Below are 18,094 nucleotides of genomic sequence, written 5' to 3'. Positions count from 1 at the left end.
CTACTGTTGCGTGTTCCATTCAGTCCAGAAGCAGTTCAAGGAATCAACATTTTGATTATCAAGATGCCGATAACTTGGGAAGTGACAGCCAGTATGGCATCCCATAATTGTGGTAGGTTCAACTTTATCAACATATACACCTTTCTCTGTATGGATGTGTGATGACAAAGGCTAGGTTAGAGTTGTTTGGTGATGGCTGCTTCAGTGCACCAAAAGTCGGTCTGCAAACAGCATCATAAAGATACTGCAAAAGCATGGCCAATGAATAGCCCTAGTAGGAAGAGGGTGGAAGAGGCAAAGGAGACTTTTGGTTTGTGCCCCTCTCTCTTCAGATCCTGCCTAGGTCCTTGCACAGCAGTACTATGGGGAGGCTTCTTCCGGGTTCACGTTACATTTTCAGAACAGGAAGGGAGAGTATTTGGGCAAGTAATTTTTGGTTGGGTTGTCCAGATCACGATGACCACTGCACGCTCTTGCACTCAGCTCAGGATAAAAATACCCATGTAGAACCTTTCCCCCAGTAACTCTGCCATTGCAAGAGACTTGCCTTGTTCAGCCCGTCAACTTTGCCCATAACAAGATCATTGAGATCAGCTGCTATTAACAATCTGACAGCATTCTATACTTTAAATATGTGTGGAAGACTCTTAAATAACCAATATTGAACACCAGCCAGGAGATTAATATACATGTATTTGAGCCATGTTTTTCCATGCAAATCTTAGCTGTTATAACCTATTCAGATTCAAAATATTTGTACCAATGCAGAAAAAACACAATTCCTCACAGAAGCTTTGAGGACTACCACTGATTGTTGTGCTTGAAGTGCTCTGTTAGGTTATTTTGCTTTCTTGCTAAATGGCAACATTCTCACAGGACTGTCTCTCTCACAGGACATCTATGATGGAACATTGCATGCTTATGGTCTCCATAAAAATTATACATAGTAACATTTAACATGCTTTTAAAGATAGTGTGCTAGATCCTGAATGGTATTACAACATAGATGTGTTAGAAGGGTCCAAAAGCTGCTAGAGTATATCTCTAGTACAAGCTTCCCAAGATACGTTTATTCTGACAGATGGGTTGGCAGACTGGACTTTGCCATTCTCACAATTTGAATTCAATACAGGAACACCAGAATGGCATTTTTATTAAAATAATAGAACATGTCTGGAATGTCTTTTAGAGTGGGATATTTCTGCCTTAGGAAACCTGAGTTGTAACACGAAACTAAACCATGATGCTGGCATCCCGTTATCGCTTCAGTATAAAGGAACTGTTAATGTGATTCTAAAGAATGTGATTCTATTGTTATTCTATTGTGATTCTATTGTTCTAACTGTTAATGTGATTCTAAAGAATGGTGTCAGGTGCATGGCTTAACTATTGACCTTTCTCTTGAGTAAGGCTGCAGCACTTGAAGTCCTTATGAAACGTGTGTCTTCCAGCTCACCGAGTCTTCCACTGTATTTAATCTTCTTCCATAAATAGAGGCATTCTTATTGTAGATCATAACCGTTGCACAAAATGCAAGGACAGTAGACACACTTTACAGGCTGGGAATGACTACTTCTCCAGTTGGGAGTTTCTAGTTACTAACTGCAGCTTTACCATTGGTGGTAAATAATTAATTCTAGGAGATAGCTTCTTTAACACCATAATCCTTATGCTACATTGGAAAAAAACCTTCACTCATGAAGAAGCATCTTAGAAAAGTAAGCAGTCTACTGTAGCCAAGTCTTCAGAAGTACAAAATATAGAAAATGGATCACTGACCACTAAAATGGCTTGTTGTGATTTATACACATCTCCTAATTCCACCCACCTCATTTCTATAAGTATTGCATAGATTCTTTGAAAGTAGGTGTTGAAGTACCTAGACTGTGAGGTGTTTGTTTTAATCCTTACATGTCACTTGAAAAAAAGTATTTAAGTCTTTGTTTCAGTGGCAAGTTTGTAAATATAGCACCCAGCCTTCACCAGTTATTTCTCTAAAAATTGATCAAGGTATTAAAGGGTATTGGTCACATGGAATCTTCATCTCCACTCATCAGAAGTTGGCGTTAAAAATCTATCATCATTCAGCATCTGATCTTGGCTTAACATAGTCTGGAAGCAAAAATATACATAAAAATTAAGTTACGTTAGGCTAAATGGTATAAGCAATTAAATGTACTATAAAAATGTATAGGCCTATAAATTATGAACAGCCTATTCAGATACTTTCATATATAACTATCTCACCAAGGTAACTAGAAACAGAAGGAATAGTTTGTTCACATTTGTGTTAGAACAAATTAAATCCAAAAATTGCATAGAGTATCCATCACTTGAGAAATGTGAGATTAGGTTTAGCTGGACAGCTGGCAGGAAGGTGGAAGCACAGTTGGTCATCAGGCCTGCTTTATTTCTTTCCCACTGTTCAATCTTCGTCTAAATATTATAACATGGTGTAAAGTATTGAGACAGGTCACTTTATCCAGCTCTTGGTGTACACAAAAACTAGCTGCCTTGGAGAGCCTTTACATTGGGATCAGGTACCTGCAGCTGCATGCCTGAGAATTTACTTGCTTCAGCTGGACCAATGGCATTTAAGCAGTTAAGTGATGTGTATGAAAAGAGACTGAAAATTTGCTTAAGGGTAAGATTTAAAAGATCATGAAGATCAACTTCCTTTATTTTATTTTACTTTATTTATACCCCCTTTCTCCCCAGTGAAAGAGGCTCACATTGTTCTCATCTCCTCTATTTTATCCTCACAACAACCCTAGGAGGTAGGTGTGACTGGCCCAAGTCACTGCTTCCATGGCAGAGCTGGGATTCAAACCTGGGCCTCCCAGATCCTAGTTTGACTCTCTTAACCACTACACCATGCTGGCTTTAAACATTGCATTAAGCAAATCTGGTGGGTTTTTTTTTAAACCTTCAGTCTATAGTACATATTTTTAAGAGTTTATTGAACTTAAATATAAAATAACTCCTCTCTTGAATATACATAATCTAAGATTATTAGTAACAGAGCCTAGTTTGGTTTACACAAATAATACATACCGTGAGGTTGTTTATTCCTTGAGAAAGTTCCCCTATTTTCATTACTGTCCCTTCAGAATGTTCCATCTGTAAAATTATTCAGCAACTGGATGAAATCAAGACAGCTATGACATCTTATTCACTTACTGCATGCATGTACAAGAGATAAATCTATACTTAGCCAAGTATATTGGGCTGGATTCTAGTCTTCCAGAAGCAGAAGGGTGTTCCTAGATTTTTTGTTGACTCTCCCCCACCAATCCCATTACAGCGCCTTACACTGCATCTCACAGTTGCCAAGGGCAGTTTTAAGGACCAAGAGGCACATCTGGAGGACTATAGCAAGCTTCAGCAGAAAGGAGGGGCAGCAGGGAAGAGCCATTTAGTGAGTTAAGTTCTGCTTGTTCTTTTTAGGATCCAACCCAATGCTATTCTGAGTACTGGAAAAGTTATGCAACAGGGTTTGCCACTATACAATTGATGCACAACTCTATTTTCTTGAAGAGAACACTTTCCCCCTTTCCAACAGTCAAAAGCATTTAATTATTCACACATGCAAATTCACATATCAAGCATGCTGCATTCACAGCTAAATATGCCTTGAATTTGAGAGACTATTACTAGCAATAATTTCAGTGTTTCACTATACAGAAAACCTTCATTCCTAAAACACATCTACGTAATTTGGAACCAGATTGTTTAGAAATTTTTGTGTGCAGTTTGCTTTCAAAACCAGGCTGACTCTTTTCCCCTCTCTCTTGTAAATCAGTTTTTAGAAATTCAGATTGCCAGCAAGCCTGTGATGGACTCTTGTGATTTTCCTCCTCTTACACAAGTTGTCATTGATGTGCTGTTAATGTGAGGCTGGCAGTGGGCTACTCAGATGATCACCATCTGCAAATTCAAGTTGACCTGAATGAAAAAAGAACTACCTGAGCCCCCAAACATGTTGTGTAAACCAGCTTTCCCCTCCATTTCACCAAATTCATATATTAGAACAAAGTTTAAAATAGCAACATTCCGTTGTGTTCTTGGTTCTTCATTTATTCAAAGCCACAGAAGGGTTTCCCCCTCTTCAAGGGCTTGCTCATTGACTTCAGTGGAAAGTTATGTACAAAACTCCTTCTTCCAGAGAAGATTCCTTGTAGGCATCTATCTGTGCAAAAAAGCTCCCAGTGCCCATAAGGAACCATTGGTAACCTTTTTAAGTACATGAGTTTTTTTGGTTTTTACATGGTTGTTATTCAGGGCCAAGTACACTTGTCAAGCAAATACTGAATAATGTTCAGTCCTGTTAAGAGGCCAGCTTGCTTTAAGTTAAATGAAATAGATTCACTTTATAGCATGAGATATGATCTCCTGAGCACCATGTCAATTTCTTAAAAATTTCCCCCCATTGTCACTCAACCAGCCGAACCGGCAGACTGGTGTGACTGGACACTTTACTGCTGTTTTGTTTATAACGTGATTTAAAGCTTGCTAGAAACATTTGCAGCATTCTGCTTCCAACAGCAACCAGACCCTAACTCTGATTTAGAATGTCTCTTTTTGTTCTGAAACACCTTTTCAAAGAAAAAGTAGCTTGCCTTGCAGTAAAACAGGATCACGGCTGAAGATGAGTGGGGTGAAGCAACACAACATGGATATTGTTGAATTATACATCATTGCAAGAGTTTTTTTGCTGACAGGCAGGATAAAATGCACTAATAATCAATATAATCTTTCAAAAAACCATTTGGGATGCGCACACACCTCCCTGGGCCACTTTATGGAAGCCTAGGATTGCAGTCTCAATGCAGAATGATAAATTAAATATTAGAAAATAGGATAAGAAATAACTTGCATTTTGGATGAAGGAAGATGAAATGTGTTAGAGGCAAGGAATCGTGCATATGAAAAGAATTAAACTTTTAATAATTAGTCTTTTCAATTCACCCCTCTCCCCCACTTTCTCATCTAGTTTCTGACTTGGAAACCAGAATCAGCAGAAGTTGTGTTGGATTCCTGTGTCAGCTGCTCCATTTTTCAGGGTTTTTTAAAAAAAAATACTTTACACACGCTTCTCTGTGCTGTGCCGTATCATACAGAAGGCATTTTACAGAACCTCTTCAAAGTGGGAATGTTTTACATGTAATTCTATTACCAAAAAAGACAGTAGTCACTATATAAGAACTTGGGACTTCCTCCCCAAGAACTACTTTTATTGTTCCAGCAGTAAGGTTGTTTTGTTCATTTTAGATATGGTTGGACATAGCTCCTTTCATAACATGTCATGTACATTCAACTTGGTGAAAAATGCTACACGCTTGAAAAAGCATGTTATTAAAAATATACAATCCAGATGTTTTGCTTTCAGAATAAAATATTAGATGCATCTTTATAATTCCTTACAATAAAACTACATATAAAAAACTGAAAAATGTCTTTGAGCAATACTTATGGAATATAAAAAAACGGCCCAGATCCAAAGAATCTTAGCCATGGCAGCTCTGCAAACCGATGCAAAGTCAAGTCTTTCAGCTGCCTTTATTTCAATTTTAATCAAACTTTGTGTAAAGTTTTTTTGTATTCCTGAAAAAGGGCTTGAGAGGATGAGCAGGATGATATATAGCTGGAAACAGGAAAAAAAAACCCCTCAGATGACATTCTAAGATCCTTCAAGCCTCAGCCCAAAACATTCATTCAATCCATGCAGATGCATTTCCGGTTAAATTGTAACAAAAGATTTTGGGATAAGTGTTGGAATGCATGAAGAAGATGAGAGGAGAGTGACATCAGTCCCCTGAGCGCACCTGATCCAGTTTATCTAATTCTTTGTCAGGGAGCACATTATGTACTTTGTATGAACCATAGTTCTTCTGAGTACCATTGGTTGTATTCGGACTTGCATCCATAGGACAAATGTAATCGGTAGATTCATCGAATTTCTTTTTTCTTAAGTTTCCAAAATGTGAAAATCCAAGTTTCTTTGGCTAAGAAGAATGAAGGAGAAAAAATGGTATACACTTTGTCAGAAAATAATGTAATGTATGCAGGAAATCCAAAAGCTAGGCTGCACTTTAAAGTACTAAAACTGTCATAAGAGCTAATCCAAGTCCTGTAGAATAAGGCAACTGCAGGCCAAACTAGACCAGGATGCCACCGCCAATTTAAAGATCTAAATAGGTGCTTTAAAAATGCCACAAGGGTCTAATGGGCTTGCAGCATGGTGGGATGAGCTGTTCTCTCCCCTCTTTGCACCTTTTCAAGTGCCAAAATGGCTTGGGGGGGTATCAGGATCAGGCCATCATAGCATTTTTAAGTTGCTCATTTTACATTTTAAAATTGCAGTGGTATCCCCATGGATACCATCATGTCTAGTTTGGCTCTTATGCTAGTAAAAAGCAAAGTGCAACATGCAATAAAGATATTGGGATGAGAGCCATTTTCTGTGCAATCCTAAACAAAGTGACTCCAGCCAAAATCCATTAAAATCAATGGATGATATGCTATCTCAGGATGGAGAAAGTTCCTCTAGCCTAAAGAATCTTCCTCTAACTCTTCTGTAGAAGACACAGAGGGCAATCTAAACTCCCCTCTGTCTGGAGATCAGGGGCGGGGCCACCAGCCATGTGACCATTTTCTCCTAGGGCAACCCACTGAGTTCCACCACCTCTTTTCTTAGAAAAAAAGCCCTGAACCTTACACTGATCTAACAGCCATTACCTCTTTCCTGGAGACAAAATAATTCTTAGCACCCTCACCAAACTACATTTCCCATAACTTTTTTGGGGGGGGGATCTTAGCAGCTAAACTGATAAAACAGATTTAGGGTTGGATCCAAACTAAGTTTTTACTAACAGAAGGCACTTGGGTCAGCTTTAGTCTACTTCTCCCCTTCCTGCTGTACCCATTATCCTCTCAGGAATGCTGCACTTGATGGATGGAGTATGGGTTGGAGGGTGCAAATCAAGACAGAGGAATTGTCAGAAATGACACCTTCCCCTCCATTAGTAGAAAATTTAGTCTGGTTCCAACCCATAGGCTTTTAATGTGCATTGAATATCATCCATACATTTTTATATAGAAAGAAAAACAAACTCCTTCTAAGGCTGTTCTTTTAAACCATACAGCAGGAAATTAACAGTGCCTAACAATTCCAAAACTTCCACATAGCCTACCCGAACTTTAGCAGTGGTGGTCAGAGGCGAGTAAGCGGTAGATTCCATTATTTCCTGTTTTTCTTGCTGTGCCTCTGGTCCAATTAGCACGTTGAAGTTCGTGGTTAGATGGCGTCTTAGCAGCGTCTTTTGAGGTGGAATGTTGAGAAGCATTGCCAGAGTGTCACCATTGAAACGAGGTTCAAGGATCTGGGTGGGAAACACAACCAGATGTGCTCTTCTTTATACATGTTCTTTAAGTAATTAAGAATGCAAAAAGCAGTATTAAGTTAATTATGTGTTTTAATATTTTTACACAGGATTCATAATGCTTCACAGTATTATAGACATGAAACAACAACACAAGTTTTAGCCATTATAATAATTTCCAGCAGTCAGCTCTATAAACATGGACCCTCAATTTTCAGTAGGGGTTCTCGTGAGATGAGTTTTGGAAATTGTGGATTAATGTGTTTTCAGTGGTTATAGTTATAACTAAGCCTGGACAATAAATATTACTATTCTATAGCTTATTAATGTTTATATAGCACCACCAGTGTTACCAGCACTTTAAAAAAAGAAACCAAGAAAAAAAGTTTTGCCACTAAATTTTGACAGTGAAAGAAAACAATAAAGGGAAAAAAGAAATAACCAAAGTATATGAGAGCCAGTTTGGTGTACGCAATGTTCCCTCTAAGCTGTACAGTGTTATGAGCTAAAAATCTACTTTGTGAGCTGAAACAACAACTTTCATTAAAGTTTTGAGTGCGCCTCCTTTTAAAAAAAAATTGTTTCAGTCTACAAACATACAAATAAACTACTTTAGTTTGTATTGTTTCTTGCTTAGAAGCAACAATTAAAGCAGTCATTCAAACATGGATTCTAAATATCAAACTAAATTTATAGGTAAAGTTATTAATACTTCTCCTTCCCAACTATTTGATATACAAATATAAATATATCAGAGAACATGTGCTAGGGTCTGCATCCCATCCTGGGCACGTTAGCCTTCTCTATTCCAACAAGATTGCAATAGGCAGGTGGAGAGATTTACAGTATAATCCTGTACAAAGTTACTCCAGTCTAAACCCATTGATTTTACCTCTGTAAAACGAAAAACAAAAACCACGTAATACATTTTGATTACAATCAAAACAAATTAACAATAAAAACCAGTTGTCCAAGACAATCTAGTCCCATTAGGTGAAAGGGCCACAAAAATCAGCGTATACTTCTGTATAAAAATGGTAGGTTATTGCTGATTGCAAAAGGGTAGCTATGTTAGTCCATTGCTGCAAGATAAAGCAGACACCCAGTGGCACCTTAAAGACTAGCATATTTATTTCAAGATGAGCTTTTGTGAGTCAGTGCTGACTTCTTCAGATATGTATGGAAGTCAACCTGAGAATCATTCTCATGTTTTCTTTTTCCACATAATGAATCTGCACTTGAAAGACTCGTGACAGAATTCATCCTTGATCTTAATCCCCACCCCACCCAATCTGCCCCATAAGAAGGATTCTGTTTGATTTCCACATCTGAAGAAGCAGTGACTCAAAAAAGCTCATACTGAAATAAAAATTAATCTTTAAGGTGCCACTGGACTTTTGTTTTACATTCATGCTGAGTGGCTTTCTTGTGGTTCAGGTGCGATTCTGACTTAAGATTTCTCAGCTCAGGCAGTTAGCCATTACCCTCTACAAGCACCTGGAAATCTTACAACATTTGGAACAATTGTGCTTTAGACAATTACAAAATACATAAATGCAGTATCTCTCTATTCTTCTCCATATCACAAAGAAAATGTGATTCATCTACCCCTTTCATTTTAGACAGAAGCTGAGGAATGGCAAACCTAGCACCTTAGTAACATTGTGCATGCAACTTCAATAGCCTGAAGTCCATTTGCCAGTTTTCTGGGGCAAATAAACAAGATCTGCACAGTGTTGCCACTCAGAGGGATAGGATGTGTAAATATAGAATTGCAAACTTTTGATTTTTTCTTTAGAAGATTTATGTACCACCTGTACAGAGAGCTGCTTCAGGTGGCTCACAAACAAAAAACATAACTTTTAAGAAGTCAGGATGACAGGAGGAAACATTTCCAGAATGCTTCGATCTATCATCATTAGGATACTCTAAAACTGGGCCCATCAGCAGGTTGCAAGCCGGTTAACATGAACAGAATCAAAACTTAAACCCCTGGAATTGGCCAGTAACCACTGGTTTTGGACAAAGTGAAAGAGGAGAGTTTGTGGCACCAAAAAAGTTTCAGTTTGGCAGCCGTTTTGGTCTGCAGAAGAACAGCAGGATCGGAGTCCAGTAGCACCTTAGAGACCAACAAGATTTTCGGGGTATAAGCTTTTGAAAATGAAACTTCCCTTTTTCTTTGTATCTGAAGAAGAGTGCTTTGACTCTGGAAAGCTCATATCCTGAAAATCTTGTTGGTCTCTAAGGTGCCACTGGACTCAAACCTTGCAAAATCTTTGAGGCTTCCTGTTTAATTCTGCACTTAAAGACTCCTCTGTGAACAAGGAGGCCTTCCCTCAGCTTCTGCTGCAGGAGAAGGCAAGTCAGGCACAGCTGCCCTTGAAGGCTCACTTTAGCTTCAGATCCAGATTTGGGGTGGGGGGCAAAGAAGGGCTGTGAGCCTGCAGAGAAGAAGGCGGCTTAAAAAAAGAAAATGAGAGAGCCAATCTGGAGCCAGCCCCAAAGTGGCCACGCTAAAATAAACCCCCAATGGCAAGATCCTATGCAGAGTTACTCTGGTCTACATCCATTGATTGCATTTTAGATGGAGATGCTCCGCTTGCTGAGACAGGGCAGCCAGATCCAGTTCTTGGCTGAGTTTGCATTTCAGGTTGTAAAAGCCGCTTTGGAAGAGCCTTAAAAAAGGAGGCCTCATCAACAGTAAAGTCCAACCAGCCTCCTTCAGCACCGCAATGGTCTTCTCCTCCTCATCTGGCCGTCAGCAGGCATGATGAGCACTTGGTGATGATGAGCCCTTCTGCCTCTCCTCATCCTTCTTCTTTCCGGCCTCCTATTGCACCAAGGCCAAGTTAAACAACACCACCATGGCAGCAGCTGAGGTGCCATCACCTCTCCTCTGCTCTCTGGGGCTGAGGGGATCTCAGCGAGGTCAGGCTGGGCCCCATTGCTCTGCTCTGCTCTGCTCCCCAGCTAGAGAGCTGGTGACAGCTGGAGTCACTCTCTGGCTCCGCCCTGAGGGCTAAGCCAGCCACAGCTGAGAAGGAAGGAGAGAAGTGGGACAAGTCTCCATCCCTACTGGACCCGTCAGCTGGTGCCAGCTGAGTGGGAGGGCGGGGCCACCTGAGAGTTAATACCTGTGAGCTACAATGGAGAATCTGTGAGCGGAGGAGTCAGAATCTGTGAGCAATCACTCATGTGGTCACATTAGCGGGAACACTGGTTAAGAGCGCAGGACTCTAGTCTGGAGAATCGGGTTTGATTCCCTGCTCCTCCACTTGAAGCCAGCTGGGTCACCTTGGGTCAGTCACAGTTATCTGGAGCTCTCTCAGCCCCACCCACCTCACAGGGTGTTTTGTTGTGGGGATAATAATGGCATACTTTGTAAACCGCTCTGAGTGGGTGTTAAGTCATCCTGAAGGACGGCATATAAATCAAATGTTGTTGTTGTTGTTATTATATAAATGAATGGATGCACACGCCACAGCTTCATTACAGGTTGACAGGGACTGCAGCTCAGTGGCCAAGCTTATGCTTTGTCTGTTGAAGGTCCCAGGTTCAATCTATGGAATCTTCATTAGTAGTTTTGGGAAAGACCTCTCCCCTTGAGACCCTGGAGAGCTGGCTTGGCAGACATGGCCTTTATTTAGTGCATTTTACCCTGCCCTCCTTCCAAGGAGTTCAAGTCAGTATACCTGGTTCTCACCCCATTTTATCCTTATAATAACCCTGTAAGTTAGGCTGAGATTGAATGACTAGCCTAAGTCACTCAGTCAGTTTCATGGTTTCTGGTTTTTAAAATCTTTGCGAATTTGCATGTATATACCCATTACACGTTTTATTGGAATGTCTTTGATGGTGATGGTACTGACTTACACTGTGTAATCTGCCTTGAGTCTCTGCGAGAAATGTGGACAATAAATAAATAAATAAAATAATGAGTGGAGATTTGAACCAGGGTCTCCCAAGTCCCAGTCATGCCTTCTTATCTGGGGCTCAGTAACGTTAAAGAGCCAAACTATGTCAAAATTCAGTACAAATAATCGCAGAGCCTGTATAACATTGTTCATTTGCATAATTGAAAATATACAGTTTAAGATAATTGAAATGGTAGTTATTAATCTATAAGGTTTCTTGTTGTTGCAAGTCTTTTATTAGTATGTGGCTCACATGTGATCTCAGAATAAGTAATAAATAGACAGGAGAGCACCCTGTGTTATAGTTTTAGAGCAGTGGCATAAATCTGCGCATGGCTCACACTTGCATTACTGGGATCTGTTCACCTCTATAATTTATTTATTTTATTTATTTATTTCAAATTTGTATTCCGCCCTCCCCGCAAGCGGTTCCCTTCTATAAAGCATCTCCAAGAAGCCTGTTATTCTGATAAAATATTTTCCTTCCATTCCTTTCACAAGCTGGTTATTCCAGTATCGAGAGCCTGATCTCATCAGATCTCAGAAGCTAGCAGGGTTAGCCTTGGTTAGTAATTGGATGGGAGACCTCCAATCTCCCGTCCAATTGTAGGATTGCAGAGACAGGCAATGGCAAACCACCTCTGTTAGTCTCTTGCCAGGGGTCGGCATAAGTCAGCTATGACTTGAGGGTGGAATTTCATTTTAATTCAAATACTTCTCTAGTTACCTTAATTTAAAGATTTCGTTTTCTTTTAAAATAATCTTATGTGGTTCTGTAGTGAGGCACATTTTGCAGCCTCCTACTTTAACCAGTGCACCACACTGGCTCTCCTGTAGACAATGCTGACCAAGGATGCTTCTACAGGAATCCTCCCAGGTGTAGAAGCAACAGCCAGCAGTTCCTGCACTGACCCTTCCCCTGATCATGTCAGGTCCCCTGCCCATGACCTGGCACCCCACATTCCCTTCCCAGCTGAGCTGTGCTACCCCTGTTTGTAACAGAAAGCAAGCCCTAAAGACCTAAAAGATGGAGAGATGGGAAACTTAAAACTGCAACTGTGAAGATTGAGCTTAGCTACACCTCCTTCACTGATTGTCTGCAGGTACAGTATCCACATGGACACTCTAACCATAGCCACACTGCATTTCCTGCTTCGATTTAATTAAAAGGAAAAAGCTTCAGGAGCCTCATAGGTAGTGCTTGGAATTAGTATAATTTTGTATAGAAGCTGGAAAAAAAGTGGGGCTATGCTAGACAACATGTGAGGGAAAAACCCTGCATGGAAGCAGCCAATGGCTTGATTTGGTATAAGCAATTCTATATAGTCATACACCCATTTAAATGTATGGTTATCAATAAATTAAAATTAAATAAATTAAAAAGATGAGCATCTCAATCTTCATTACCAAAAGCACTGAGTTTTGAGTTTTAAGAAGGTACTGACAAGAGAGGGAGGAGCAGTATGTTTCTACTGAGCTGCTCACACTAAAGGAATAAATGCAATGTCCTGTGCAATTGAAAGTGGGCATCTTAGCAGGCACTCATCTCTACACATATATTAAGGGTAAAAAGATTTCCCTTGTTCCTTTATTGTTCAAAATTTTGCTCTGCACCATGTCCTATTCCTTGTGAATTCCAGGTTAATTGGTAGAATATTTAAAAAATAATTTCTGAATTGGATCATGTGAAGTTTACTACAACTTCAGGTTCTCTTTTTGCTGCATCTCCCCCTTTATACATTGTTACTGTACATTGATAAAACATGGAACACGGCAAAACAATCCCAATGTGTAACATTAAGGTGTTTTTCCTATGGTGTTTTACTTACATGCACACATGTACATTGTCGTGCTCAGACAATATTGCGTCTCCAGAATGTGAAGGAGGAGGAAAATGAGAATTTAAAGGATCTGGTGTCGGAACTTTTGGCGATACCCGCGAAGGCAACTAAAGAAGAGTTAAAAAGCGCCATTTTGGAAGTCCGTCGGGCTTCTTCAAAATATGCAACGAAGCGTCAGCTGCCTCGCGAGATTATTATTGACTTTTCATCTAAGAAGATTCGGGACACCATCCTATATAATTCATACAATGCGGACTTGGACTTTCTGGGCAATAAGGTTAAGATATTGAAGGACGTTCCATTTTTAGCTCGGAAAAGAAGATTTAAATATGAAAGGTTTGCAGCTCTTCTGAGGAAACGTGAAATAAAATACAAATGGTTATTTCCGGAAGGTATCTGGTTTAGCTATAAAGAGCAAGCTCACAAGATAACATCGGAAGACCAGCTAAGGGACTTTGTGTGTAAACATCAAGAGTTCCAGCAAGAAGAAGAGGATTTCAAGCCTGAAGGGGGAGGGGAGGAGGGAACAAGCACAGTGACTGTAGCTGTTCAGAGAGAATTGCGACCGAGACCCAGAGGGGGGAAGAAGACCTAATCCTGATTGAAGTTTGTATTTTATAAGATCTACCAATCTAACAGCATTTTACAAAGTTCTAATGTTAAATAATTGCAGTATGAAGGGAATGCATTACTTGTAGATGTAGTGTTTGTGTTGTTATGTGTTGTTTCTTCTCCTTCTCCCTGTTCCCACTTTTTCCTTTTTGTAGTACTAGTAATTAAAAAATAAAAAAACTTTAAAAAAAAAAGATAAAACATGGAACATGGCAAAACAATCCCGATGTGTAACATTAAGGTGTTTTTCCTATGGTGTTTTACTTACATGCACACATGTACATTTGTAAAACACCATATAAAAAGAATCTTAATATAACTATGCACCATCACACTGGATTCTGTTTTTGCAATGCACATCTATGCATCAGTGATGTAGAGGAATGGAAGAGAGATAAATGAATGAAGTAAAAGATACTGCAATGTGTGTATATACAGAACTCTACCAAATTAAAACAGCAAAAAACAGAACAAGGTAGAATTTCTAGCGCATTCATTTCACTTTGGAAACAAGACCAGATAATTTGAGGCAGTCCAACATCTAGACAGCAATCCCAATAAGCATCATTTCAGAAGTATCTCTGGAATGTACATGTTGACAAACTATTAGGCCATCAGCCTTGGTTGTGAAAATCAGTAGCGACCAGGACATTTTGATCACAGATTCACATGAGTGATTATGCTGAGAACTGTCTCTTAGAAATTAACTTGGCAAGGAATACTTTCTTCTTACTTAACAAAGCAGAAGTTCAGAATCGCAAAATATTCTTTATATGAACTCTTGTCAAAAATATCCTTCTTTTATTAAATTGTTAACAATTGTTCATCTTCCATCTAAACAATTTGACATTAGCAGTTTTGGAAAGGACATTCTAGGATGAAAGACAATTTGTTCTCTATGGCAGCTTCCTGGTATTGCAGGCATTCCCTGAGAATAACTGATTTGAGAGTAATTTCCGCTCTCTAATTTCAGTTTCATAAACTTATGTCTTAAAATGCCAAATACTTCAGACATGGCCATTTATAAAATTTAATGTATACACTGTCAAATTTACTCTTCATAAGAGAGTTCAAAGCTGAACAATGAACACATTTCCTAGCATAAGAAATACACTTCCCTTTTCATCAGTTCACAGAAGCATAGTGTGGAGTTCTATAACATGTTTTGAAAAGCACATTTGAATTTTTATATTTTAAAAAGAAGGAAACAAAATTTAAGATCTATTTTCTTACAATGAGGCCACCATGAACTCCACTTCCCCGAAGGTTAGGTGCGTATTCTGCCAGATCTACTGATCTGAGCCACTCCATCACTCTGTGATTGGACCACTGAACTACTTCAGATGGTGAAATGTTATTCTGTTAGGACAAAGACAGATAAAAATAAACATATATAAATGATATCGATACCTGACAGGCTCAGTTGCTATTTCTAGATGTCCTCTTGCTACTGTATTAAATTCATTCCAGTGTAAATCAACCGTTTACAAAAGCATGATGAGAGGTACTCTCTGTCAAATCACCTTTTTCAATCAAACAATACAAAATAATTCCCAACTCCACATTTATTTTGCTATGAAAGGGAACCTACTTTTCTCAACAAGATAAAACTCTCATTCTCGAAAGCTTATGCTGGAATAAATTCTTAAGGTGCCACTGGACTTCAGTTTTATTTTGGTTCTAGAAACTGCAATTCTACTCCTCACAGGTAGATTGATAAAACATGGAACACGGATTATGCTGGAATAAATTCTTTATGTATACACTGTCAAATTTACTCTTCAGTCTTGGCTCCTACCTGGTGGAACACTCTGTCTACTGAGACCAGGGCCCGGCAGGATTTACTATCTTTCCTCTGGGCCTGTAAGACAGAGCTGTTCCGCCAGGCTTATGGCTGAGGCTGGGCTTCCACTGGCTGGAGGATATAACATCTACTCCCCTCCCTATGAGAGCTGCCCACCACTGTTCTGAAGCTGCTGCCGCGTTTCAATTGCACTGCTGCACTTTCTGTAATCGCCACTAAAAAAAAAAAGAGTGCTGCTATTTTTAATATCTTTATACAATGCTTTTAATGTTTTAGGATAATGTTTAATGAAATGTTTCAAATGTTTTTAATGCTGTTATCCGCCCTGAGCCTGCTTGCGGGGAGGGCGGAATATAAATATGATTAATTAAATAAATAAAATAAGAGTAAATCATCTGGCAGGGTAGGGCTTCAGTCTGCTGGCAGATCTACTCATGGATAAACATTTGCAAAGACTACTTACTCATGATTTCACAAGCTGCTCCCTGTGCATATCGGTCAGCACATGAGCAAAGAGTGAAAAGTGAAGAAGGCACAAGATAATTTGCACTTTCCTTTTATTTCATTTATTTACTTCATCTATACCCTGCCTTTCTCCCCAATGGAGACCCAAAGTGGCTTACGTTGTTCTCCTCTCCACCATTTGGTGAGAGTGTGTGACTGGTCCAAGGTCATCCAGTGAGTTTCCATGGCGCAGTAGAGATTGAAACCTGGGTTGCCTAGATCCTAGTCTCACTCTAAACTCTAGCAAGCACGACTTCTAGGAAGTTAGTGTTCACAAAAAGGATGGTTTGTTTTTTCACCTCATCTGCTGGCCTCCTCCGTAGACAGTGGGGGTTGAAATTATTTACATGCAGCACATGAATGGCACACTTTATACTGAGATGATGCAGCTGGCTTGTGACCTTGAGGAACAGAAGGTCATTCTGCAAAATACACCAAGAAAATGATTACACAGCATACAATGGAAACAAGAGTTCACTCTACAATTGAAGTGGGGCACAGCTTGCACTGGGATCCAAAAATCTCCTCTTCACAACCACTTATTCTTCCACTTGCTTCTCTTTAAGAGTTGATTTTCATGACAGATTCCACAGGGTAGGGTCCATGGTAACAGCCAATCTGCAAGAGGCAAATCACTCCTCCTCTAGAATGTTTCTCATCAGGGCAGCAGCTCAGTTGGGGCAGGCCTGAACATCATAGTCCTGATCCAGAGTGCAAACAACACATGCAGGAAGAGAGGGGAACATACAAATAGCTCATGGCTGTGTCACTGTTATAGCAGGGTAGGCCCATGGGCTGCATCATACAAGCTTTGTCTTCTGGAAATCAATCCTCAGGGATCTGGGAAGGTCTTAGGCATTTGAAACAGAGTGAAATGCCATCGTGACTGACCAGCAGGACATCAATCTATTTTTAAGATGCTATAGCACAGAGCTTCTCATTCTCTGCTGTGCTTTTCACTACCACCCAACCCAACCCTCTCTGCTGCTGAGCCAGCTTCCTGGCTTACATCTTTTCCCATGCCCTGTTCTCTTCAGTTATCTGTACAATGGGACTACATGTCTTGAAATTGTATGAAAGGATTGCTTTCCCCCCCTCTGAAAGCTCCTTGAAAAGTACAACAAACCCACTAATTTTTACAGAGCCACCAAAAGAACAGTTACTTTCACAATGTTTTAAATTTGATTTTGGAAAGTTATAAAAGAACAAATTAGGAACATAAATAAAAAAGACAAAGTATATATACAGATTATAAGGCCAAAGAATTCTGGTGTGAAGACAGTTTATACACTTTACTTACCACAAGTGTCAAAGAAAGGCAATTTGCATGTTCAGAATCTAAAACATATAATCGTAGGTCAAACAATCTTACCACTGTTAGATATTGGAGCATTCTGCCATCTACTCTTGATTCATGAAACTGGTCTTTGTACTGAGGTAGACCTATGTCATCAAGCCACCCTGCAAAATAAGCACAAATGATTAAAAGAAAAATTAAATACAAACTCATAAAATACCATATTTTATGCATCCTCGGTGTCCTTTTGCCTCCCCATATGCTAAACTAGCCTTGATCATTATTTTCATGACAAGGCTTTTGCTGTTAGTGGTCATTTAAAGACAGAGCCAAGAAGCAGCTTCTGCCACTTTTCACAGGTGCTACAAAAGCTACACAGTGCTACTGAACTTGCATGTGCACTAGGACAGCTGCCCATTGGCAAAAGTGAATCCAAACTCACCTGGAATGTCCTCATGCCCTCATTCTATTTCAGTGACCCCTTACTTGGCTCACCTGCCCCTCCCAGCTAAAACTAAATAAGCTTCCACAAAATATAAAGTGAGCAGCAAAGACCATCCACATTTGTGATCTTCATTCAATTTTTATCACTTACGTGTCACCCAAAGATGATCTAGCTGTGCAGACTTATCATCTTGTTTTGTATTTATAGCTTTAACAGCCAAAACCAATTTCTTCCTATGTAGAGGATGCTTTATGCCAAGTTCCTATGAAAGAACAGTAAATGGTCATGAAAAAGG

At 39.6% G+C, this 18,094-nt stretch overlaps 1 protein-coding gene across 7 annotated transcripts in view; it reads right to left on the bottom strand.

The window, feature by feature from the left end:
• Nucleotides 1-671: 671 nt before the first annotated feature.
• The window catches only part of PPFIBP2 (PPFIA binding protein 2), a 189,926-nt gene continuing 172,503 nt past the window's right edge, over nt 672-18,094 (bottom strand). For all 7 annotated transcript variants that reach the window (XM_054972944.1, XM_054972946.1, XM_054972945.1 and 4 more), the window contains 8 exons: nt 17,950-18,061; nt 17,430-17,518; nt 16,357-16,479; nt 14,983-15,108; nt 7,194-7,382; nt 5,826-6,005; nt 3,055-3,120; nt 672-2,112 (listed from right to left, as the gene is read on the bottom strand). In XM_054972944.1, coding sequence (XP_054828919.1) covers nt 2,041-2,112; nt 3,055-3,120; nt 5,826-6,005; nt 7,194-7,382; nt 14,983-15,108; nt 16,357-16,479; nt 17,430-17,518; nt 17,950-18,061 — 957 coding nt within the window. In that variant the 3' untranslated portion in view covers nt 672-2,040. The remainder of the gene's footprint in view (nt 2,113-3,054; nt 3,121-5,825; nt 6,006-7,193; nt 7,383-14,982; nt 15,109-16,356; nt 16,480-17,429; nt 17,519-17,949; nt 18,062-18,094) is intronic.

This window comes from Eublepharis macularius, chromosome 2 (assembly GCF_028583425.1).
Source record: "Eublepharis macularius isolate TG4126 chromosome 2, MPM_Emac_v1.0, whole genome shotgun sequence".
In the NCBI taxonomy this organism is placed as follows: Eukaryota; Metazoa; Chordata; class Lepidosauria; order Squamata; family Eublepharidae; genus Eublepharis; species Eublepharis macularius.
This window is presented reverse-complemented; position numbering and strand designations above follow the sequence as displayed.